Source organism: Convolutriloba macropyga, chromosome 4 (genome assembly GCF_964194025.1).
Source record: "Convolutriloba macropyga chromosome 4, txConMacr16.3, whole genome shotgun sequence".
In the NCBI taxonomy this organism is placed as follows: domain Eukaryota; kingdom Metazoa; phylum Xenacoelomorpha; order Acoela; family Convolutidae; genus Convolutriloba; species Convolutriloba macropyga.
The window spans coordinates 3,612,997-3,639,142 of NC_134471.1; the positions used below are offsets into that span (position 1 = coordinate 3,612,997).

At 35.5% G+C, this 26,146-nt stretch overlaps 1 protein-coding gene across 3 annotated transcripts in view; it reads right to left on the reverse strand.

The window, feature by feature from the left end:
* LOC142337418 (putative neural-cadherin 2) overlaps positions 1 to 26,146 on the reverse strand; it is a 289,747-nt gene that overhangs the window by 107,867 nt on the left and 155,734 nt on the right. For all 3 annotated transcript variants that reach the window (XM_075386622.1, XM_075386621.1, XM_075386623.1), the window contains exon 19: positions 5,418 to 6,020. In XM_075386622.1, the coding sequence (XP_075242737.1) occupies positions 5,418 to 6,020 (603 nt within the window). The remainder of the gene's footprint in view (positions 1 to 5,417; positions 6,021 to 26,146) is intronic.

Consider the following 26,146-nt stretch of genomic DNA (forward strand, 5'->3'; position numbering starts at 1 on the left):
TGAGTATTTAAGCATTACCAAATTATATATGACAAAAAACAGAAATAAAAAAAGAATTATGACTTGAAATGGCCTCTATGAACTTTGGAAAACGTTATTCCGATGCCTTTATAACAAAAAATTTAAAAAATGATGAAAAGCCATGAAAAATACACCCGAAAACTACACCAATTCGCCTTCTCAACTTGAATTTAGACCTAACCAGCACATGGCTAAGCACAGGCTGTCAGCACTTGAAGAAACTGCTAAAACCACCTGCGGGCCTCTAATGAAACTTAATGCTTACTGCGCGCTACAACCTTATCTCGTTTGGAAAATGATGGAAAAATATGAATACATTTTACAATAAATATTACAATAAGAAACAATCTAAAGAATTGAGAGAAAAACGTTGAGCTACTATACCTCAGTAGCAGATTAGTTCAATAAGGCTAGCCAACAACGGAGTTTAACACGTGTAGGGACACTGAAGTAATCAAACAAACTAAACAAAAATGATCATTGCTAAAACTCTTGAAGCTTTTTTATCCTGCCAAAATTGCTTCATATCAAAACACCCATTAAACAAATTAAAAGCCCTGAAAGAGTTTTATTAGCCACTGAAAAAAAGAAACCGCGAGAAATATCACAAAAGCCAGCTTTGTCTGTTGAGTGTCTGTCCAGTAATCCATCTGCAAGAATTAAAAAAAGTTCCTTGGCTCTTAAAGATCGATAGACTCAGAAAGAGAAAATTTCAAAAATAATGAAAACACTTTCAAAATTACTGAAATATTAAACAACAGATAATACTATTCTCTTAAGAACCATTTTAATGTCTCCAAAAACAAACCGGTAACCGAATTCCAAGCATGAAAAAGTTTCACTGGCCCATAAACTCGCGAAACTCGGAAAATGAAAATAATTATCCAAAAACCTGAAAAAAAGTTGCATTTTATCAAACAAGGGCTAAATTGCGTGACAATAACAAGTTGAAAACCATTGAATTGTCAAATAAAAATTACGACATATAATTGACATATAAAAAATTACGAAAATGTGTAAAATAATTACAACTTTGGTAATTAAATTTTGCATTACCAAAATATATACCTCAAAAAACAGTTAAGGAGAGCACTTATACCATTCAAAAGACTACTAGGAGCCTAGACAAATGTCAATTGAAGTACTGTTGAAGAAAAATTTGAAATTAGGAAAAAACATGGACAAGAAAAGCACAAAAAAAGCACACTTTTGTGTTCAAAACCTAAAAACGGGACCTTTTCACCTTTAATTTAGAAGCTCTCAGCCGCGTCAGTATATTCTGCACCTAGAAGACTACTAAAACTCTCTATTGCAACTTAATGCCTGTCGAGCTTTATCTGTCAATCAGTTTCGAAAGCTAAAAGTCAACAGAAAAATGTGTGAAAGCATCTTAAAAAAACAGGACAAGTCCCGAAAAGCAATCCGATGAATTAAATGAAAAACTCCGCAATTCACCAACTTCAAAACTGGATAACACAAGCCAAACAAAAAATACATAAATCGGGAATTATCCAAGAGAGTTTGAACCGGAGAGTGAACTCTTGTTAGGTGAATTGCAGACAAAAACTCAATTTATCATTGATAAAAAGAGGCATTAAGTAGATATACCAACACAAAAAATGATTTATTTGTAAACAGCAAGTAATTGAGAAAATCTCAATATAAACTTTTTATTATTGTAAAAATACCTTGGGGTTATTCATAGTATTAATGTGCTCAAAAACACTTTCGTGTTTTCAGAAATGTTAGAGAAACAAAGTTATCTTCAAAGGCGCTAATTTCATCAACATCAACAACTTCAGGCCAAATGGACAAAATAGGAAGCCCTCAGGCTGCAATACAATTTCGGGTTAAATGCGAGCCAAATAGGGCAAAAACAGATCAAAACCTAGAAAAAGTAAGCAAAAATTACAAAAAGGTGCTTAAAATCTTTTACAAGGAAACATCGAAATAGCTTCTGTATGGTTGAAACCTATTAAGATCCCCAGTTGGAAGCTCTTTTTTTGTAAACCTTAAATAAATTTTTTTTGCTACCTTAAACAAAAAACTTGAAAACGATAAGACGTTTCAAAAAACTTGAAAACAATTAGAAAATATGTGAAATTTTGCTGAAATTTGTGCTGTTAAGATATGCAAAACTTTATCTGGGTAAATAAAAGTTATGCATGAAAATCTATTCGGCCTGAAAACTTTCATTAATCACAAAATAAAAAAAAACTGAAAAGAGACTTGAAAAAATTAGCAAAATATAATTGATAGTGGCAAAAATTATTCATTTTCAGTTCCCCAAGCTTAATTCTGTTTTGTTAAAACCATTTCATTGATCAGTTTTCAAGCCTTAAAATGTTTCCCTTGACTATAAATTGAAAACAAATGAAAAATGACACAAACTTTCAAAAACCAAATTACGAAAAATGGAGAAAAACAAGGAAAATTGCTTCATTCAGGGCTCAAAATTAGCGAAAACTGACCTTTTCACCTCGAATTTAGGCCTTCCCAGCGTTTTCTTCTGAACTTTAGGAACTTTCAAGACTTAGAATCAGCTAAGTGCCTCTAATGAAAATTGATGCCCGCTAAATTTTACCTGTTTATCGCATTTTGAAAGCTCAGTCATGGAAAAAGGTGTATAAACATCTAACAAAAAATAGACAGAGCACCAATAAAATCTAAAATCTTTGAATTGTAAAAATAGGAGCGCTATAAAAGCTGGCTGGCTGAGAAGATGAGGGCGCCTTTTATAAAAAGACAGCACCCCAATACAATTCAAATTCTTTTAATTGTAAAAAAGCCACGAACACTGCAATATAGCTACGTTCAGCTGATAGCTTCACAGCTAATATAATCAACTCAATCATCAAACATAGCCAGCAGACTGCCGGAATAGCTGCGAAAGAATAGACCTGTGTGCCGTATAAGAGATAGAAATAGAGACAGATCTAAACTGAAAATCGACGGCGCTCAAGCTGTGTAAAAACATTCAGTGATAAATTAAATAAGCTTGTTAAAATTCATTCCGCAGAAGCCTCTTATTAGGGACACTTACTGCACATATGAGCTCCTTTCACTTAAACTAATTCCAATCAAACTTAAGTTTTTAATACGCAAAAGTCATTGAGTGAGATAAGTCATGTATGATCAAAATCTAATCACGCAAATGACCTATAAACTTTTGCGCGCGAGAGAGAGAGAGAGAGAGAGAGAGAGATAGAGAGAGAGAGAGAGAAATTACGCTACACGCGCAAACGCCCTTAATGAGAGGAAGAAGTCATTTCGAAAATTTGACTTCAGCTTTGCTGTGTAAAGATGTGTAAAACGAAAACAGATAATGAAACAGAAGAGGAAACATAAATGAAACGTCAGATGATGAAACAGAAAAACATAACAGGACAAGTCTTGCACAATTCAACGGACTTTCCAATGACTAAACAGTAACATACCCGGCAGATTGCCGGAAAATAGCCGCCGATGATTCCAATAAGCATGAATGGGATTGAAAGAATAGAAATTGAAAAAAAAAGATTTTTGTAAAAAAACAGTTTTTAAGTCCGACTTATTTTGATGGCATTTCGTAGTTGAACATACTTCTCTTTCTTAGAGAGAGGCTACAAGGGCTACTATCCATACCAATAAACATTAGAGATGATAACTAAGACTAATAGAAACGACGTCCAAATAGCGGGCATCTAAAATTGGGCTTTATTGGTTTATCCTGTTTCTATTTCTGACTTCAATTTTTTATACTGACTCTGCTCATTTTGAGCAACTTTGCTGGGCAACTGATGTTCAAAATCACTTTTAGCAACGTTAAGTTAAAATCACTTTTAGCTTTGCTGTGTGAACAAATGTAAAACGAAAAAAGAGCGTCAGACGACGAAACAAAAAACATAGCAGGACAAGTCCTGACACACAATTCAAAGAATTTTCATTGACTAAACAGAAAACTAGACCAAGAACGGACTATGAATGGATTGGGAAAACCATTTAGAAAAAAATCCGATCCAAAAAATCGAAAAAACAGTAAAAATCAGAGTGAAATTGCCGCATGTGAACAAAAAACCACTACCGAGAAACCGAATTTTTGCTCAAACACCGTTTTCTCAATCTACTTTAAAATTAGAGCGAAATAATTTCACGCCGCAAAACCAATCGCTTTTTCGCTCCACTTCCTTTTTTGGCGTGACCAAAATCACTAATCCAATTTGACTTCAAAAATCATGAAAATGTGTGAACAGATCCTAAAAAAAAACGTAGCCGGAAAAATTCCGGAAACGACTCGAAGCAGAAAATTGCCCATACTTATTACTAAGCAACTAAAACAACTATTGTGAACCCTAAACCTCCATAAATACCACTAAAAAATTAAGGAAAAAAAGAAACGGCATTCAAAAACAAATTGAAAAAACAAACTATAAAAACTTAATGAGTTTTTTTAATAATACAAGAAACATAACGCCGAATAAGGTTCCTTTGCAATTAGAGCAATGAAAAGCTCGCACAACAATGGGCAAGTCATAATAGGGTGGGTAAGAAACTTGTCTAAGATTTAAAAAAAAAGAAAAACTGCAAAAAAAAATAAGAAAAATGGTTTAAAATTTCTCAATTTTTGTGTCATTTTTCCTAAGAAAAAAATGATTTTTACCAACAAAACTTTAATTAATTGGTATCTGAAGATTCCTAAAGGAACAAGGAACTCCCTCCCACTTAAAGCATTAAAACAAAAAAAAACAGGTAAAAATCATTAAATTTCGTCTAAAAATCAGCAAAACTGATCTAAAACCTCCAAATTAGCATTAAAAATCGAAGTAACTACTTGAACCTTCAATCCTATCAAAACAAGCCTGAAACTAATACAATATCATAGTCAAACCTCATAACCATCAAAAGTTGCAAAGAAACTGCTTTTAAAAGCCGCACGTGAACAAAAAAATTCGCTCGCTTGGAGAAAATTTTTTCACACACCAATTTCTCGCTCTCTCAAAAACAGCGGTATGAACAAAAACCACTCTCTTTTCGCTCCGCTTTTAACTTTTGTTCAACGCCAAAATCACTCCAAATTTTTTCACGAGTTTCATTTCCCGCTTCAAAAATCACTCCAACAAAATTGATTAAAAAAAAAGGACTTCTCCAATACTCCTCTTCGAGTAAAAAAAAAGACAGCGCCCCAATACAATTCAAATTCTTTGAATTGTAAAAAAACCAAGAGCACCGCAATATAGCTACGCTCAGCTTACAGCTTCGCAGCTATAAAAAAAGTTTGCATTAATGTAATTGATGGAGGTTGATGGAATTTTACAACACTGATAAATCAATCTAAGCATTATTTCATCATCAGATATTGCAAAATATTGCGACGCAAAATTGTAAAATTTAAAGACAGCAAAAACTTGCCGACTTACTTAGGATCGTTGTTAGATACGCCTTGCTCTTCGTCGTCTTGGTCTGTCGCCTGGACCACTGCTATAGGAATGCCGGAGTCAAAACCATCACCTTCAGTCAACTCAATCGGCAGATCGCTGGGACTAGGGGGATTTACAATGGCCAACTCTGGTGCATGGTTGTTCCAATCAATAAGTGTGAATGTACATTCAGCAGTGTCCACAACAACACCATTCTGTAGGAGCTCCATTTCAATTTTCAACTCATCGCCTGGGACTAAATTCAATTCTGCGAACAGAAGCGGGACATCGTTGCGAATGATGACACTTCCGCGGACAGGCTCATATTCCACTTTGAACGATTCGTCATCTGGGAAATTGGGGTTGTTTGTTACAAGTCTGACATCGTTCATTTCGCTATTGACAGCAACAGTATCAGCGTCGAAGACAGCGAGACCATAAACAATTGTCTGCGGTTCAGTGCGTTCTTCGATATTGTCGAAAACCTCGCTAGGTTGGAAGAATGGGACGTTGTCGTCAACATCGTCAATGACTATTGTAATTGTGGTGTCGCCTTTCAAACCACCTCCGTCCTCTGCCTCAATATCGACAGTACATTCATCGCTGTAAAACAACACCTCATTATACATAGTTATTAAATCAGTACTTTCATCAGAATTTGGAAGCATGTCCGATGTTTTTCTCCTGTTGTGAAGACACATTTATATGAGATGCACAGATTGTTGTCATAAAAGCCCCACGAGTCCAGCAATGAACATAGCCGTCAAATTGTCGGAAAATAGCTGTCGTTGACGCGCTTGACGTACATGGAGATTGAAACAGAAAAAAAGACGAGATAGAAAAGTTTCAAAAAGGCTTTATCGGTTTATTTTGCTCTTTTGACTTTGACTGTATTCACTAAATTGCGTAATTCAGAGCGTGAAAGATGTTAAAATCCATTCAGTTGAAACAGTGAGGTAAGTCAGAAGTCAAGCGTGAAAATCGTGCACTTATGTAAAACGAGAAACGTGATTAAAAAAGCGAACTCTACAAAACAACAGGACAGTCCTGAGATACAGTTCAAAGAATTTTCATTGACTAAAAATATCTAGACCTAGAATGAATACAACTAAATTGAGCCACTTAGACGAAAATACGGCAAAAAAACGGTTATCTATATGTGCCATTCAGTCAAAAACTACTTTTCAAAGTCAAAAAGTCATTCAGTAAACTCAGTGTATGGTCAAACAAAGTCGGCAGATTGCCAGAATAGCCGCGAAACAATAGACTTGCGTGCCATATAATAGAGAAATACAGATACAGATCTAAATTGAAAAAAAATCGACGCCGCTCAAAAAGCTAATTAAAAAAACATTCAGCGATAAATCAATAAAGCTTGTTAAAATTCATTCCGCAGAAGCCTCTTATTATGGACCTTTACTGCACATATGAGTTCCTTTGGCCTTAATCAAATTCAAATTAAACTTGAACTTTAAAGTGCAAAAGTCATTTTATTGAGTGAGGTAAGTCACGTATGATCAAAATCTAATCACGCAAACAACCTAAAAACTTTTGCTAAAACGAGTTGGAAATGACGTCACGCGCGCAAATGCCGTTAGTGAGAGGAAGAAGTCATTCAGAAAATATGACTTTTTCAGCTTTGCTGTGTGAAAAAATGTAAAACGAAAAAAGAGCGTCAGACGACGAAACAAAAAAAACATAGCAGGACAAGTCCTGACGTACAATTCAAAAAATTTTCATTGACTAAAGAGAAAAACTAGACCTAGAATGGACTATGAGTGGATTGAGAAAACCAATTTTAAAAAAAATCAGAAAAAAAATATGAAAAAACAGAAAATCAATGTCAAAATGCCATTTTGATTGGCAAAACCATTTAGAAAAAAATCCTATCCAACAAATCGAAAAAACAGTAAAAATCAGAGTGAAATTGCCGCATGTGAACAAAAAACCACTACCGAGAAACCGAATTTTTGCTCAAACACCGTTTTCTCACTCTAATTTAAAATTAGAGCAAAAAAATTTCACGCCGCAGAACGCAGAACTCGCTTATTCGCTCCACTTCCTGTTTCGGCGTGACAAAAATCATCACAAACAAGTCATCTAAAAAAAATATAACCGGAGGAATTCAGGAAAGAACTCGAAGATGTCCTGGCCAAAAAAATATCCTTTCGAATAACTAGCCTCATATGAAAATCAGCCTGTCAATTAAATAGCTTCATAAATAAAAAAAATACGAACATTCAATTATGTTTTCAATTTGAACAAGTACAAATACAATGCGAAAACACTAATTTAGACAATCGAGACAACTACATTGCTCGCATTAGTTTGGACAGGTCAAAACAAGCACAAAGACATCTATGATTTCTGAGATAAGGGAAAGGAAATAAAGGACAAAATCAAAGAAAAATTCTCTGCATAATTTCAACAAATCTTAGCTACCAATAATGAATAAATTGACGATATGCTACTCACACACCATTATTAATAAACTTTCACTACTATTTTGCTATTTTTGGTCAGGCATACACCAATCCTACACCTTGCCAATTTATACAACAAAAAAGCAAGAAAGAAAAAAAACAAACAGAAAGATGTATTATTTTTCAATGAGAAGTGCCCGATCTCGCTTCCCGTGACCTCCAGCAACACCTATAGAGGAGCTCTGAATGAAAAAGTATAACAGTAACAAGTAGCAAAAAGCACAAACTCAGGAAACAGCAAAAATTAGCAAAAAAACAGACAAAAATCCGACAAAATCTGTAAATTTTACTCAATTATCGTTACCAAAACAACTCAATACAAAAAAACCACAGAAACCCCAAATGCTACAAATGCTTGGAGACAAAAACCATTTAAAAATAACTTGAAAACATAGCCGGTGGTTTGCCGGAAAATAGCTGCCCTTGAAGCGCTTGAGGCTCATCGGGACAGAAACAGAAAAAGAAGAGATAAATTGACAAAATTTTTTTCCTAAATTTGAAATTGTGTTCTACTAATTCGGCGTGCTGTTTCAGCTACATTCTTAAACAATACTACCGCTTTTAAATTGAAAGCTATCAAGTTTAATACTAATGTCAGCTAGCAAAAACAAACTAACGAACTAATGCACTGACTTACTGACCGGGCTGTGTGTTTAGCCGTTTGTTTTATTTTTGCCTTTTTGACATTGACAGTATTCACTACATTGCGCAATTGATTGCGTGAACAAATTAAAACCATTCAATTGAAAAAGTGAGTGAAGTAAGTGAGCAGTCAAGCGTAAAAATCGTGATTCATGTAAAACGTGAACGTGATGGAAAGGTAAAGCATATTAAAATGAGGGGGCTGACGTCGGCAATTAATACATAAAGCAATCAAAGTATTTTTTGATATTGCGGGAGCATATATAGCCAAAAAAACATATTGGAGCAAACAGAGTATAGTAATTCTCGCAAAACAGCAGATAAGTCATAATAGGCTAAGAATTTCGTCTAATATTAGAAAAGTAACGTAACAATGCAAAAAATTGAGAGATAGCCGGCAGAGTGCCAGAAAATAGCCGCAATAGCTGCATGGATCTGCAGTCTAAAAAAACAGTAAAGCAATACCAAAACAAAATAGTCTTTTCATAGAAGGCTGATATGTTATATTTTAAATCTATAAGTTTTTGCAGCCTGTATTAGATGCTATCAAATGCCATTCATTTAGAGTGACACATACCCATTTGACCTTATCTCTTTGAACTAGAGTTAATAAAAGTCAAATTACAAGAGAGGAAGTCATTTTTTAGAGTTACGTAAGTCAAGTGTGACCAAAAAATTAATCACGCCAATGAAAAAAAAAACTAGCACTACTAAAAGCGAAAAATGACGTCACGCAAGCACTTCAGGTAAAATTGCAAGAACGAATGATCAAAAAGCGGATTTGAAGTGGTTGTAACGTCATATGGTCGTAACAAAAATCGCCACGACGAAAAAAAACAAGAGAAGGCCAATAATAGCCCCGGCTATGGCTGTGCGGCTATTAAAAACAATTGTAAGTTTCTCAATTTATTGTCAATTTTCGAAGCAGAAAAGGTGTAATACAAAAATATATTCACTTGGTATCCAAAAATTCCCGAAGTACTAAGCGTCTATTCACATCCCACACAAAGCAGTGAAACAAAACAATTATAATTGGGGGAAAATGAAACCGGTTATTATATACTTCTTAAGCAACAATTAGAAAAGTAACATCAGAAAGGGCAAAGTTCAAACTTAAATTGCCACTTTTGAAAACAATTATTTTCTAAACGACTAAAATCATTAGGTACCAACTGAAATCATTAAAAAAGTTCATTCATACTTCTTGATGTATAATTGTGGAAATAATTAAAACCTGTTAATATAGACCTTATAAGGAAGCAATTCAGACCTGTTATTACACAGATAATGTAATACGACTACAAAGGAAAAATTAGAACAGACCAAATTACTGAAAGTCAGAAATCCAATAATTTAGTAAGAAAACAGTTTCAGAGTCGTTCAAACAATAATCTGTTCACCGAAAACATTATTAGTTCAATTATGTATCCTTCGACGCCAAAGCGACTTCCTAATTAGTTTGTTGTTGCGGCGAGGAAACAAAACAACCTCAAAAACTCAATATCAAAAATCGCATTTTCTAAAAGAAAATGCGTAGTATCAAAGCCAAGAAATCATTAGTATAAAACAAAACAGCTTTAAAAATTGAGGTTTGGCTCCCTGAGAAAACGATACAGCCTGTCTATGCAGAGAGTAAGGAACATTTGAAGGAAAGAAAATAAAAAGAACTAACGTTCAAAAATCAATTGATTTTTTTGAAAAAAAAAACTCAAAACTCATGAAAACCACAGGGTTTCATCTAAAAACGGAAACAAATTAATTGCGGCGAGGAAACAGAACAACCTCAAAATCTCAAATATCACGAATATCAGAAATCGCACTCTGTTAAAGAACATGGGTAGGATCAGAGCCAAGAAACCAATAGTTTAAAAAAACAGGTTCAAAAATTAAACTTTGGCTCCCTGGGAAAAGGAGACAGCCTGCGGTTACGGAGACTAAGCTAAGTTTGAAGGGAAGAAAATAAAAAGAAACAAAGTTGAAAAATCAATTGATTTTTTTTTTAAAATTTGATAGGGTTTCAACTTAAAAGAAAACAAAATAACCTGCAATTCTTTCAAAATACATGTGGGCTTTTTCTTACTGAGACTAAGTCAAAAGACCACAAAAAACAATAACACGTCCAGAACTCAAATTTTAACAAACTATTTTATGAAAAGTGTTGAACCCATTAGAATTATGAGATAAAAACAATTAAAAAATATCAACAAATTAAGGTATTTTAATTTTTTGGTCTCATCTGATCATCATCATCAATCAATCAGCCCTCTTTGTAAACGGTCTACAAGAAAAAGGGGGGAAAACGCATTATTGAACTTATAGAAAACTCCTGGAAGTTCTTATGAAAACAAATCGTCTAAGTGCTATAAAAATCAGGTAAATAACATAAGCAACAAAAAAATTCTGCTTCAACAAAAGCTTAGCAGTACCACACAACCATGAAACTTAGCCAAATCATGTCAAAATAAGAATACCAAAATCAGCCTGTCAATTAAATAGCTTCATAAATTAAAAAAAATACGAAAATGCAATTAAGTTTTCAATGAACAAGTACAAATACAATGCGAAAACAATATTTTCGGCAATTGAGACAACTAAATTGCTTACAGAAATTTTGAAAAATCAAAATAACCGCAAAGACATCTATGATTTCTGAGATTAGGGAAAAGAAATAAGGGACAAAATGAAATAAAAAAATTCTCTGCAAAAATTAAACACAACTTAGCTACAAATAATGGATAAATTGCGAATATGCTAATAAGAAACCGTTATTTTAATAAATTTTCACTACTATTCCTGGTTAGGCATACGCCAACAAAACACCTTTACAACTTATACAACAAAATAAGCAAGAACAAAAAAAACAGAAAAAAGTTTGGAAAATTGTATTAATTTTTATTGAGAAGTGCCCCGTCTAGCTTCCATTGATCTCCAGCAACACCACTAGAGAAACTCTGAATGAAAAATTTAACAGAAAAAACTAGCAAAAAGCACAAATTCGGGAAATTAGCAAATATAAGCAAAAAAACAAATACAGACAAATCTGTTTAAAAACTACTCAATTATCGTTAACAAAACAACTCAAAACAAAAAAATCACAGACATCCCCAAATGCTCCAAAACCTAGAAGGGAAAAATTATTCTTAAAAAATCGAAAACATAGCCAGAGGATTATCAGAAAACAGCCGCCCTTGAAGCGCTTGAGGCTCATTAGGACTGAAACAGGAAAAGGACAAAGATAGAAATTGACAGAATTTTTCCTAAGTTTGAAATTGTGTTCTACTAATTGGTGTACAGTTTCAGCTAGATTCTTAAACAATACTACCACTTCTAAAATGAAAACTATCAATTTTAATACTAATGTCAGATAGCAATCGTTCTAACGAACTAATGCACTATGACTTATTGACGGGGCTGTGTGGGTTTAGCCCGTTTCTTTTATTATCGCTCTTTTAACATTGACTGTATTCACTACATTGCGCAATTCAATGCGTGAACGATTTAAAATCCATTTAATTGAAAAAGTAAGTGAAGTAACTAAGAAGTCAAGCGTAAAAATTGTGACTCATGTAAAACGTCAACGTGATCGAAAAGTAAAGCATATTAAAATGAGGGGGGCACCTAAATAATACCCGTTGAGATGCTGACGACTGCCGTTTATACATAAAAGCAATCAAGGTATTTTTTGATATTACGAGAGAACATAGAACCAAAAAAAACTTCTTGGACCAAATAAAGTATTGTACTGCTCGCAAAAAAAACAGACAAGTCGTAATAGGCTAAGAAACTCATCTAAGATTTTAAAAAATGCCAATAATGCAAAAAAAAAATAAGAAAAACAAATTAAAGTTTCTCAATTTTTTGTCATTTTTCAAAACAGAAAAGTTTTAATACCAAAATGGTATCCAAAAACTCACTTGGTTTTCAAAAACTCCTGAAGCAAAAAGAGTCTATTGAAATCCCACACAAAGCAGTAGAACAACATTTATTTAAGATAAGCGTATGAAAAACAGGCAAAGCAGTGAAACAAAACAATTATAAATGAGGAAACAATTGAAATCAATAATTATATACTTCTTAAGCAACAATTAGAAAAGTAACACCAGATAGGGCAAAGTTCAAACTGAAATTTCCACTTTTGAAAACAATTATTTTCTAAGCGATTGAAACCATTAGGTACCAACAAAAAATCATTACAAAGTTCATTCATACTTCTTGATGTATCATTGAGGAAACAATTGAATCCTGTTAATATAAGCAGAAATTAATATAAACAGAAGCAATTCAGACCTGATATTACCCAGATTATGTTATAAAACTACAAAGAGAACATTAAAAACAGACAAAAATTCTTGAAAGTCAAAAATCAAACAATTTAGCAAGAAAACGGTGTCGCAGTCGTTAAAACAATAATAAGTTCACTGAAGACATTATTAGCTCAATAATACAACCTCTCAACGCCAAAGCAACTTCGCCATTAGTTTATTGCTGCGGCGAGGAAACAGAACATCCTCAAAAACTCAGATATCACGAAAATCAGATATCGCATTTTGTTAAAGAACATGCTTAGTATCAGAGCGAAGAAACCAATAGTTTGAAACAAAACAAGACCAAAAATTAGGATTTGGCTCCCTGGGATAAGGATTCAGCCTGTCGTTTGACTAAGCTAAGTTTGAAGGAAAGAAAATAAAAAGAGACAAAGTTGAAAAATCAATTGATTTTTGTTTTAAAAAATTCAAAAGTAATGAAATGAAAACCATAGGGTTTCAACTTACCAAACAAATTAACTTGCAATTCTTTCGAAATACAGGTGGGCTTGTTCATAGTGAAAATAAATAATAGGACTATGAAAAACAATAACACGGTCAGAAATCAATCTTTAACGAACTATTTTATGAAAAGTGTTGACGCCATTCAAAATTTTGAGATTAAAAAAAACAACTGAAAACTACCATCAAATTGAGGTATTTCAAATACTTGGGTCTCATTTGATCATCAATCGGTCCTCTTTGTAAAGGGTCTACCCGAAAAAGGGTAAAAAGTATTGACCTTAAAGAAAACTCAAGAAAGTTCTCTGAAAACAATTAGTCTAAGCCCTATAAACATCAGGTACATAATATAACCAACAAAAATTGTGCTTCAGCAAAAGTTGGGCAGTAACAAACAATAATTAAACTGAGTCAGATCATGTCAAAATAAGCAAAAATCGAAAGGTTCAAAAATCTGCTATGAAAATTATTTATCTGAAAGTCATTAAAAACATTAGACAAAAAAATCCGAATTTATTATATTGGTTTAGATACACATGCAGATGAAGTAATTATTATCTTTCATGATCGAGAATTTTTGCAACGACTACAAAAAAAAACAAGCAATGGTAAAACATAAAAACTCCAATAAGTTTTGCGAGAGAACTGGGTCGCAGCCGTGCAAACCGTGAGATAATCACCAAAAGCGTTAAAGTATTGCCTTGCGAATTCTGTAGACGTCATTTGGATCTGTCCTTAATCTGATATTTTGACGAGCAAACAAAATTGAACCTCGAAAACTTTAATTTCCTCTACTTTATCAAAATTTCAGATCATATTTTACAGTTTAAAAATTAGTCTGAGCTTTTAAAAATGCAGATCCTTATTTAAAAAAATTGGGATACATAGGTATGAACTATGAATCGAAATTTGCGGTTCCACTCTCACTTTTATCAGGTGCAATTATTCACGTTTCACTTTCATCTCCTCCAAGAGATTTTCATTAGAAAAAGCGACAAAACTCAAAACCAAGATCAGAGCTCCGCCAGATGCACAAAACAAAATCCTAAAAATTCTCGAAAAGTTTTGGTTCTTAATTCATAAAAACCGAACTCTTTGTAATTCTCCTAATATCTGTAAATGTTTCAGTCATAGTAAAATTTAAAGGGATAGGCAGTGTAGAAATTTAACAATTATAAACAGCAAAATCTAATACACTATAATGTATAAAATATCGAGCGAATAGAGAAATTAATTGTAATGGCGGGGAGGGACGACAGTAATATAAATTCAAAACAATGCAGAAAGAAATTTAATTGAACTTAAAGGTTTCCAAGTAATTGAACCATTTTGGCTTTTCTTCGTGTCCTTCTTACATTGATTAAGAAAAAAGTTCTTATATTTTGTTTTTTGCAAGACTGACTGTATGACAATAAAATCTTGCTGTTGGTAATTTCAAAGCTGAGCTTGAGAAGGCACACTTCGTTTTTATTCATGATGCTATGACAGTAAGTGGCAGCCCTGCAATCAAAAAGCAGCGAAATAGGTAGTATACCAAGATTGATTTTAAGATCTGAGGATGAGTCAAACTTTTGTCTGTGACAACAAGCTTTGATGGCCCCATTCAGCTGCTTTTCTAGTGTTGTTATGAGATTTTAATTGATAGTTGCAAGTAATGCAGAAGAATATTGAACATGACTAAGAACAAAAGAGTTCAAATTGATTTTTTGTATACAGTGGGAATTATGTTCCTTAGTGCATATATGCATTTAATGCCTTTGATATTTGAGGTCTTTGACAATATAAAAACCGACGTATTTGATCTCTGCTTTCGGACTTTTTAATTGGTCTCTAATTTTTAATGTCGTTTCGTCTTGAGGATTAGAGCAACCAAAACTAATAAACTCTGTTTTATTCGGATTGATCTTGAGGTGATGTAATTTTAAAAATTGGAAACACTTTTCTATGGCCTTCTCACGCTCGTCTTTGCATTTGAGAATTTCATCGTGAGAGCTTAATAGGACTGTGTCATCTGTGTATGATATTGTTTCACACGACAAAAAATTGCCGACACCATTAACACATAGATTGAAAAAGAGAGGACCTAAAACTGTTCCTAGCGGAACTCTTTGAGCCATTTCAATCCACCCTGATTTAATATTATTGATTATGACACTTTGTGTTCTAGTTGAAAGATAGCTGTTAATTAGATATTGAGCTGGTTTTTAAAAAACCAAGAATGGAAAAAATTTGAATCATTAGCTCGTGATTAATGGAGTCAAAAGCTTTTGATAGATCTAAAATTGCATCTGCAGTAATTTCTTTTTCTCGTTTTTGTTGCATTGTAATTTTTCAGTTAAATAAACGAGCGCATCTGTTGTAGAATACTTTTTCTAACTACAAACTGTGTTTTAGAAAGCAAGGCATTTTTATGTACATATTCATCAGTTTGTTGTTTAAAAAACGATTCAAATTTTTTGCTAAAGCTGGTGTTAACGAGATTGGTATAGAGGCTCATCAAGGTCTCATTTTAAAAAAAGAAGTGATGTAGGTTCTTTTGAGCTCAGCAGTGAATGTTTCTGTTTCTTCTGTTTTTATAAATTTATTCAATAGAAAACATAGGCTCAGCTAGTTCACTAGCTGCGTCTCTTAATGCCCATGAGGGAGTGGTACAAGGACCCAAAGGTTTGAACTTTCAATGAGCAAGAAGCAATTTAAGACATTCATACTTAGTAACAAACCTAAAGGAAAAGGTATTTTTGCCTCGCCATGGGCAGGTCTACAGAATAGTTCCTACTTTCAAAAAATTCTCCTAATTTACTGAATTTTAAATTAAGTAAGTTGGCTATTTTAGTTTTTTATGTAATAATTTCATTGCAAGAGTTTCAAAATTTCAAAACTTAAAGTATTTTTTTAAGAGTAAATCGTAGCTGTCGTTTTTACGGAGTTTCCGACTTCATTGATCAAATTCCATTTCGTGCGCTCTTAGTTTGAGCTTTCAATTAACTGATTATGAAATTTCTCAAAAAATCTTTTCTATAGCGAGCGCACACTTGGGATTTCAATTTGAAAGACTCGTGGAAAGATTCTGAATTGAGGTATTGCTCTCTAGGCAGATTTTTGTTACGTGTCTTTTTTGAAATGAACCGATTGGCAAGGGAAAACTGTCATTTATTGTTTCCTATAGAAATTGTTTTGTTTGGCGCATGAAGGAGTATTTGCTTTTCAAGTTTTCACTCAATTGAGCGTAGCATTTCACTTGGAACTGCAGAACTGTAAAATGTTTCACAGTTTAATCGTTTGATAGATCGTTTAAAATCTTTTGGTGCTGTAATTCGTTTTATCATAAAATTTTTTAATTACTCTGTTCTTGTTAAGTTTTGTGGCAAGAATAATTAATTGAGCAAAATGATCTGTTTGTATTCGGGAGTCAAAAATTTCACTATCAAAGAAGGGATTCCTTCCCGTCAATAAAAATGTAATCTATAATTGAGTTCGATTCATCCTTAATTCCAGTTGCTTGATGCTTGTTAGTCACATTTAGATCATACGGTTGAATAATTGTTTCTCAATTCTACTTTTCTTTGTTTTTTAAATAATTGATATAATAGTCTCCCATGATAATTATTGTTTTGTTATCAGTAATTGCTCTATCAATTGATCAAGCAGACTGTTCTAGAAATTCTTCGTAAAGAAGTTTTTCTTTGGATTATAAGAAATATTTATTAGTTAAGTTTTTTAAATCTTTGAGCAAGTTATTTCGACCCACAGAGCATCAAAAGTACTTTTGACAGCTAGACAACTACGAGTTTTTAAGAGTATACCGTAGTTGTCGTTTTAACGGAGTTTCGTACTTCATTGATCAAATTCCACTTCTTGCGCTCTGAGGTTGAGCTTTCAAAAACTGATTATGAAATTTCTCAAAATCTTTTCCATAGACAGCGCACACTAGGGTTTTCAAGAAAAGTTTTAATACCAAAATGGCATCCAAAAACTAACTTGGTTTCCAAAAACTCTTGAAGCAGAAAGAGTCGATTAAAATCCCACACAAAGCAGTAAAACAACAATTATGATTAAGCTAAGCGTCCATTAAAAACAGACACAAAGCAGTGAAACAAAACGATTATAAAAGAGGAAACAATTGAAATCGGTTTTTATATACTTCTTAAGGAACAATTAGAAAAGTAACACCAGATAGGTCAAAGTTCACAAAACTGAAATTTCCACTATTGAAAACAATTTTTTTCTAAATGATTGAAACCATTAGGTACCAACAAAAAATCATTACAAAGTTCATTCATACTTCTTGATGCATCATTGAGGAAACAATTGAATCCTGTTAATATAAACAGAAATTAATATAAACAGAAGCAATTCAGACCTGATATTAACCAGATAATGTTATAAAACTACAAAGAGAACATTAAAAACAGACAAAAATTCTTGAAAGTCAAAAATCAAACAATTTAGCAAGAAAACGGTGTCGCAGTCGTTAAAACAATAAAAAGTTCACTGAAGACATTATTAGCTCAGTAAAACAACCTCTCAACGCCAAGGCGACTTCCCCATTAGTTTATTGCTGCGGCGCGGAAACAGAACATCCTCAAAAACTCAGATATCACGAATATCAGAAATCGCATTTTGTTAAAGAACATGCGTAGTATCAGAGCCAAGAAACCAATAGTTTGAAAGAAAACAGGATCAAAAATTAAGATTCGGCTCCCTGTGATAAGGATTCAGCCTTTCGTTTGACTAAGCTACGTTTGAAGGAAAGAAAATAAAAAGAGACAAAGTTGAAAAATCAATTGATTTTTGTTTTAAAAAATTTCAGAAGTCATGAAAACCATAGAGTTTCAACTTAAAAAACAAATTAAACTGCAATTCGTTCTAAATACATGTGTGCTTGTTCATAGTGAGAATAAGTAATAGGACTATGAAAAACAATAACACGGCCAGAAATCAATCTTTAACGAACTATTTTATGAAAAGTGTTGAAGCTATTCAAAATTATGAGATAAAAAACAATTGAAAACTATTATCAAATTCAGGTATTTTATACTTGGGTCTCATTTGATCATCAATCGTTCCTCTTTGTAAAGGGTCTACCTGAAAAAGGGGAAAAACTTTTGACCTTAAAGAAAACTCAAGAAAGTTGTCTGAAAACAATTAGTCTAAGCCCTATAAACATCAGGTAAATAATATAACCAACAAAAATTGTGCTTCAGCAAAAGTTGGGCAGTAACAAACAATAATTATACCGGGTCAGATCATGTCAAAATAAGCAAAAATCGAAAGGTTCAAAAATCTTCTATGAAAATTATTTATCTGAAAGTCATTAAAAATATTAGACAAAAAAATCCGAAATTATTATATTGGTTTAGATACACAAGTAGATGAACTGGGTCGCAGCCGTGAAAACCTTGAGATAATCACCTCACCAAAGCGTCAAAGTATTGCCTTGCGAATTCTGTAGACGTCATTTGGATCTGTCCTTAATCTGATATTTTGACGTGCAAACAAAATTGAACCTCAAAAATTTTAATTTCCTCTACTTTATCAAAATTTCAGATAATTTACTGTTTAAAAATGAGTCCGCTTTAAACAATGCAGATCCTTATTTAAAAATTGGGATACATAGGTATGAACTATGAATCGAAATTTGAGGTTCCACTTAACTTTTATCAGGTGCAATTATTCACGTTTCACTTTCATCTTCTCCAAAAGATTTTCATTAGAAAATGCGACAAAACTCAAAACCAAGATCAGAGCTCCGCCAGATGCCATGACAGCGTAAAAACTACTGAAAAACTAAATAAGAATTTTAATCAAATCAGTTATTGCACAAAACAAAATCCTCGAAGTTCTCGAAAAGTTTTGCTTCTTAATTCAAAAAAAAGGAACTCTTTGTATTTCTCCTAATATCTGTAAATGTTTCAGTCATGGTAAAATTTAAAGGGATAGGCAGTGTAGAAATTTAACAATTATAGACAGCAAAACCTAATAATCTATAATAGATAAAATGTCGAATAGAGAAATTAATTGTAATGGCGGGGAGGGACGACAGTAACATAAATTCAAAACAATGCAGAAAGAAATTTAATTGAACTTAAAGGTTTCCAAGTAATTGAACCATGTTGGCTTGTCTTCGGGTCCTTCTTATATTCATTAGGAAAAAACTGCTTATATTTTGTTTTTTGCAAGACTGACTGTATGACATTAACAAATAATTTCCTGGTAAAGAATTGTGCCGCAGAATGCCTTTCTTAATAATACTTTTTTCATGCAAATTGCAAATTGAATTTGTCTGGGTAAAACTTTTTTTCAGTTCGATCGTGTTAAAAAACTTGCTGTTGGTAATTTTAAAGCTGAGCTTGAGAAGGCAGACTTCGTTTTTATTCATGATGCTATGAGAGTAAGTGGCAGCCCTGCAATCAAAAAGCAGCGAAATAGGTAGTATACCAAGATTGATTTTAAGATCTGAGGATGAGTCAAAGTTTTTGTCTGTGACAACAAGCTTTGATGGCCCCATTCAGCTGCTTTTCTAGTGTTGCTATGTGATTTGAATTGATAGTTCCAAGTTATGCAGAAGATTATTGAACATGACTAAGAACAAAAGAGTTCAAATTGATTTTTTGTATACAGTGGGAATTATGTTCCTTAGTGCACATATGCCTTTAATGCCTTTGATATTTGAGGTCTTTGACAATATAAAAACCGAGTTATTTGATCTCTGCTTTCGGAATTTTTAATTGGTCTCCAATTTTTAATGTCGTTTCGTCTTGAGGATTAGAGCTACCAAAACTAATAAACTCTGTTTTATTCGGATTGATCTTGAGGTGATGTAGTTTTAAAAATTGGAAACACTTTTCTATGACCTTCGGTTCAGTGGATTGAGCTGACCCATCAATTCGGTCAGCCAGATCTGGTACCTTGCTTACAAACTTAATCAGCTTGAACCCACCTAGATGGAGAAGATGTACCAATTCCTTCGACCTAATGAGGGCCCTCTCGGGGGATTCCATTGAGTCTAAGTAATCGTCCACGTAGAAGTTCTCAAGGACGGCTTTTGCAGCTTCTGGGTACTGCTAAGCATTATCACTTGCCGTGCGTTGAAGTGCGTAGTTGGCGCAGGTGGGCGAATCTTTTGCCCCAAAGATGTGGCGTGTATACTGGTGTACCACAACATTTGATGTGGGGTCCTCCCGCCACAAAAAGCGCAATGATGGCTGATCACATGGTAACACTCCAACTTGGAGGAACATTCCCTCGATGTCAGCGGATACAGCAAATGGATGTTGTCTAAACCGGAGGAGTACATAGATTAGGTTTTGCAGTAAGTCAGGTCCGGTGAGTAATGACTTATTAAGAGATGCGCCATGGAATTTAGCTGCTCCGTTTAGTACCCTACGAACCTTGCCCGGCTTGTTCGGGTTAACAACCGGATGGTGTGGTAGGTACCACTCTCGTTCCGAGCGACTTTCCACCTTATGAGCATCTTTGACCCTTACTACGTAGCCTTTGTCTAAGTCCTCTTTGATGGTATTCGAGTACTTTTCCCTAAAAGTCTGGTCTTTCGTAAGCCGCTTTTCCAAAGATTTCAATTGAACAAGTGCTGAGAACTAATTGTTGGGGAGTTCGAAGTTATCTTCAGCCCATAGCATTCCGACATTGTACATTTTTCCATTATGCACGGTGGTGTTTTCAAGAATTTCATGCGCACGCGCATCCGAGGAGGATCGTGGGTCTACTTGCTTAAGTGCGCCGTACGACTCCATGTCGTACCAAGATTTTACCTGACCAGCGAGTTCAAAATCCTGCTCCATATTTGCTTTAAAACAAGTCGAGACTAGACCTGAAGACGACGGTAGAGGGCCGCTTAGAACCCAACCTATGGGTAAGCGAACAGCGAAGGGCGAGCACTTCTCGTCGGCAGCGAAGTACTCTAACGGGCGGAGGGCATGATACACATCCTGTCCAAGTATCATCTCAAAGTTTCCATAGCAATATGTAACTGGGTCTAGAACTGCTAGGTGCGGGTATGTTTCCTGAAGTGCTTTAATGTTGATGATATCGGCGCCTACATTCAAATCTTTCTTTACGTAAGGGCTTACTTTAAATGGTTCAAATGCTTGGTTGTCGCGTGGTGTTACAATTAGTTCAACCAACTTAGTGTCTACAACCTCGGTATTTATACCCTTGACTGTTAGTTTCAATGCTGTACCGTGCAAACCAAGTCTATTTGCGAGATCATTGGACACCCAAGAGTTACTGCAAGCTGTATCGCACAAAACTAAAGCCGTGGTATCTTTACCAGAAGAGCTCTTCAACTGTAATTCAGTCACCTGAAAAAGGCCTTTCACATTACTCACAGATGACAAAGTAGTGGTCTTACTCGATGATTGGACACTAGCAAGTTTACTTTGACTTGCGCCAGCTTTAGAATTACTTGTTGTTGTTTGAAGGGGATTTTGATGGATAAACCCTCTCAGCTCCATGAAGAAGTGTATTATGGGAGCTGTTTCAACCGTCCTTCCTGCATTTTCTAGGATTTGGGCATTGTCTGAACATATGCTTTTCTCTCAAACATAAGAAACACAGTTTTGCTTCCGCCACTACCTTTGCTCGCTGAGTGGGAGACTTTTCTTTTAATACCCTACACTCCCAGATGCGGTGGTTACCTTTACACACAATGCAGCGAGGGGTTGGAGGCGTTGCCGTTGTTGAGGCTGGTCTCTGAGTAACCTTAGATTGCGTATTAGCAGCGAAAGTTCTTGAGGCAACTTTGGTCTTTACTACTGAGTTGGTGTTATCCTCAATTCTTGCCTTCGATGAAGTTGTTTTCATTAAATCATGTGTCTCCGTGTTCTCCTTCAACCAATCGTGGAAGTCAAGGAGTGTTGGCTTAACCCAATGTTTCTTCACTGTCAGGAGTGACCATGACTCTTTCAGATTGGGCGCCAACTTTTGCACAGCCGTGTTAAGAAGTGAGGCGCTCTTAAGGTCTGAGTCATATGAAAGTGATTTAAAGACCCCAACAAGACTTGAAATTGTTGCAGAATAGTTTATGATGTCATCACTATTAGGCATCTTAAGTGGACGAAAAGAGCTGAGTTTGTCTAAGTGTGCACTGACTACTGCCTGTGGTTGGCCAAATTTACGTTCAAGTGTCTTAAGTGCATCCTTATACATTACACCACAGTATGCGAACTCAGCGATGGCGGTTTTAGCTTTTCCAGTTACAAGAGTTTTTAAGTATGTTAACTTGACATCATCAGTCAAGGACTGTGCGTCTATTGCGCTTTTAAATTGTCCGAACCATTCGTGCCACTGCAGGGGATCACCATTGTACTGTGACAACTTCCACTCGGGCAGTGGATCGTTCTTTTTACAAGTAATTGCCTCCGCCAACTGCTTTATCAAATCCGCAGAGTCCAAAGAAGGAGCCGAAGGTGTGGGATGCGGCGGGCCACCCCAGCACAACGGGTTCGGAACGGTAGCTCCATACGTTGGCGGAATGATCGGGAATGATCGACTTTTTGAGGAAGTCATATGTGAACCTGATCTTGAATGGTGAGAGGTATACAGCTCTGCTGTCTCTTTGTCATGGACCAAATTGATATACCCTCGAGCAGCAGCAATGAACTCATCAGTTTTCTTTGTTACAGTCTCTAATCATTTTCAAGGTTCTTACAGGCAGCATCTGGATCTTCAGTCTTTTGTGCCAGATCAAAGAGCTCTTCATTCTTATCAACTACTCTAGCAAAAGCATCCTTGCACTTAACAATCAGACGTTCGATCTTAACTTTCCTGTCTTGCTTATCAACAGCATTGTGAATTTCACCATAGATATTATTAAGTTCAGCCTCTAATTTTGCCCTCGCACTATAAAGTTTGTTAAATTTGTCCTGTAATGTTGCCATGATCTTATGAAAACAGGAACCACAAGTTTAATTTGGTACTAATATAAAGTACATACACATGCAACAACAACACAAATGGGTTATACCGAACCCTAGTGTGACGATTTGCCTAGCAAACCGCCAAAGAGCAAAAATGTTCGTCGAGTACAATAGTACCCGGCAAAAGAAAGAAAGAAAAAACGGTGCGCAGGAAGCGCGAAAAGGGGCAGAACGGGAGACGGGACGGACGGGAAGAGACACCGAACGATTAACGCACGACGCAACGGGAAAATGGCACAGGCGGGGCGGAAACGTCGGGCGGATGGCGCGCGACGAAACGGGAAAACGGCGCGGGCGGGGCGGAAACGTCGGGCGGATAGCGCGCGACGAAACGGGAAAACGGTACGGAGGAGAAGGGAACGTCGAGCGGGTAGCGCGCGACGGGACGGGAAGCCAGGATAGCACAGGAGGAAGACGGTAAACCACAAGCGAGGAGGCGGGAAGATCAATGCTAGCAGACCACTGCAACAAACTCAACCAAACAAGCTGGCCGTAACTCCAGACTAAACAAAAGGGACGGAAACGGAAAAATGACACCAGATAACCTGTGAAAACGGACGGTAGTGAAAACTCAAAAATGGGGAGAGCGAAATGTTTAGTAAAGCGCTATTGGAGAGAACTAACCACAAACTAACTCGTGAGTAAACTAAATCACACCGCAAGTCAGCAAGTAGACTCCCACAACAACGCAAGACTAGGTGACATTCAGGTTATCGAAGGCTTGAGTGAGTTCCGCCTCCTCGAACGCATGACGGGTGCGAAGCGTTTTACGACGGCGCTTAATAAGTTTTTTCGGTCGGGAGCGTGTTATTAAGGACCAGAGGTTGTTCTTATGGGCTAACACTATAGTGAGTGTTTTCAGCTCAAGCGCAGGCCTTTGGTGTAATGCTCTGTACTCTGAGTAAACTAGGGTCTTTCTGTTTACGTCTAGACACAATGTCTTTAACTATATGGATGGTAACTAGAGTACTACGCTTGAGCTGATCGTAGATATCAGGAGTTCACTCTCTGGGGCAATACACTATAGCTTCTATGCGCTCCTGATACTTTTCAAGCACTGCAATAAGCTGCGAAGGTGTTAAAGGCTTGTTGTTGTCACTGCGATGACGTGACAGCGAATTGTTCACTACATCATGCCATATAACTAGGCGCATCTTATCATAAAAGAAATGACTCAACTGGAACTGCGCTGTTTTTCGGACTTTCAAAGCGTTAGGGTTGAAACTTAAACCCGGTAATGCGTAAACGTTACGTTTGTAACGATTTTGTGTTACTTGAGGCGCAGTTTTTATGGCGTGATGCAGTGAACTGGCAGCTAATATAAAAACCATATAATGTTTTTTACAACATAACTGATGTGAGATTTGCTAAGCCTCCAACAATTTTCACGATTTTCCAAGAATAAGCGCTTATTTGAGAAAAATAGTTATCTGATTCTTTTTTTTTCAAAATTTGAAAATTTTGACCAGACTCTAAGTTCTACCCTTTTTTATACAAATGTTCGATTTGCATTCTATCGGCGCTTTAAATGAAGTATTGCAATATTTTCTCAATTTTGGTCAATTTTTTCAATTTTTTTTCGCTTCGCTTAAAGGTGTAATAGACTTACACAAGTACCAACCTTCACCCCGATTTGGTCAATTCTAAATTTGACCAAAAATTTTCAAAATTGATCTTTTCCAACAAAAAATGTGCATCGGGTGGGTTATCGGTGACCGGTGAACTCGAAAAAATTGTTATATGGGCTAGGAAATGAGTTCTGGGAGGTTGGATTTGCCGGGCAATCAATTTAAATCATCACAAGTTTTTGGATGAATCTTAGTTTTTTTTTGTGTACTCTTGATGCATTTTGTTGTATTTGATCGCCCTCTAGAAATCGTTTTGCTGTTTGTGACCTTGCTCACATCCTCGACACTGGTGGCTGTTGTAATAGAGGTTGACGGCGTATTATTGTGTACTTTGTTTTCAGGACTACTAGATGGTAAGGAGATTTCTGGACTGTCGACTGCGTCGATTCAGCACCACTTCCACTGATATCTCAGACAAATCCGCCCACTGTTCTCCACAATGCGCTTTAGGGACTTATTATGATAATGTGACGGAATATTAGGGCGTGAGGATGTGAGATTTGGCTGTAATGACGTCAGATTTTGAGGCAATGATGTCAGAGTTGAAACTGATGATGAGATCTGTTGTTTGGATAACGACAAGGCGTGGTTGCTTAATTGCGTTGTTAAGTTTTCTGGTGGATTTGATGCGTCAGGTTTTTGTTGCTGAGAGTGGGGTTCGATTTCTTCTACTACATCTGCTGTGTTTCATAGAAAGACAACAGCCGATATTTCAGGGCAAATTTATTTTGAACTGAAGTGATGTCGTTTGCTCGCCTCAGTTCCCGTCGACTGAGGCTCACACGACTCTTCCTCGGTATTTGTTGAGGTAGCTACTGTATGCTTCAAATGCCTCCTTTCTTGAGATTGGGTTCTGTTTGTGATTCTGCCACTAGGCCTTGTAATTCTGAGGAGAGCCTCCTGTTCCCCGTTCCAATGATGACAGTCCAAGATCACTCGCAACTACATCACTCTCGGCCGGGGTATCCAATCTGATAACAATTGACGTCGACTGTACTGAGTATCATGCAAACGTACAGCGGCACCAGAAATAAAGCTGACAAAAAGCAGTCTTTCGTAATTTTTTCAATTCTATAAACATACCACGAATAACTGTATTCAACCACGTATAAAGGCAAAAGCACAATCTAAATGGCCCGGCAAGTCTAGCTATATTTGCTGGCAGGTATTTTGTCTGAGCTCAGATTGGTCACCGATACGTTTTCGAAACATAAAAATATTAAGCCTAAAAAGAGCGCAATCGATTTAGTATATTAGTAGGCTCAACGAAAA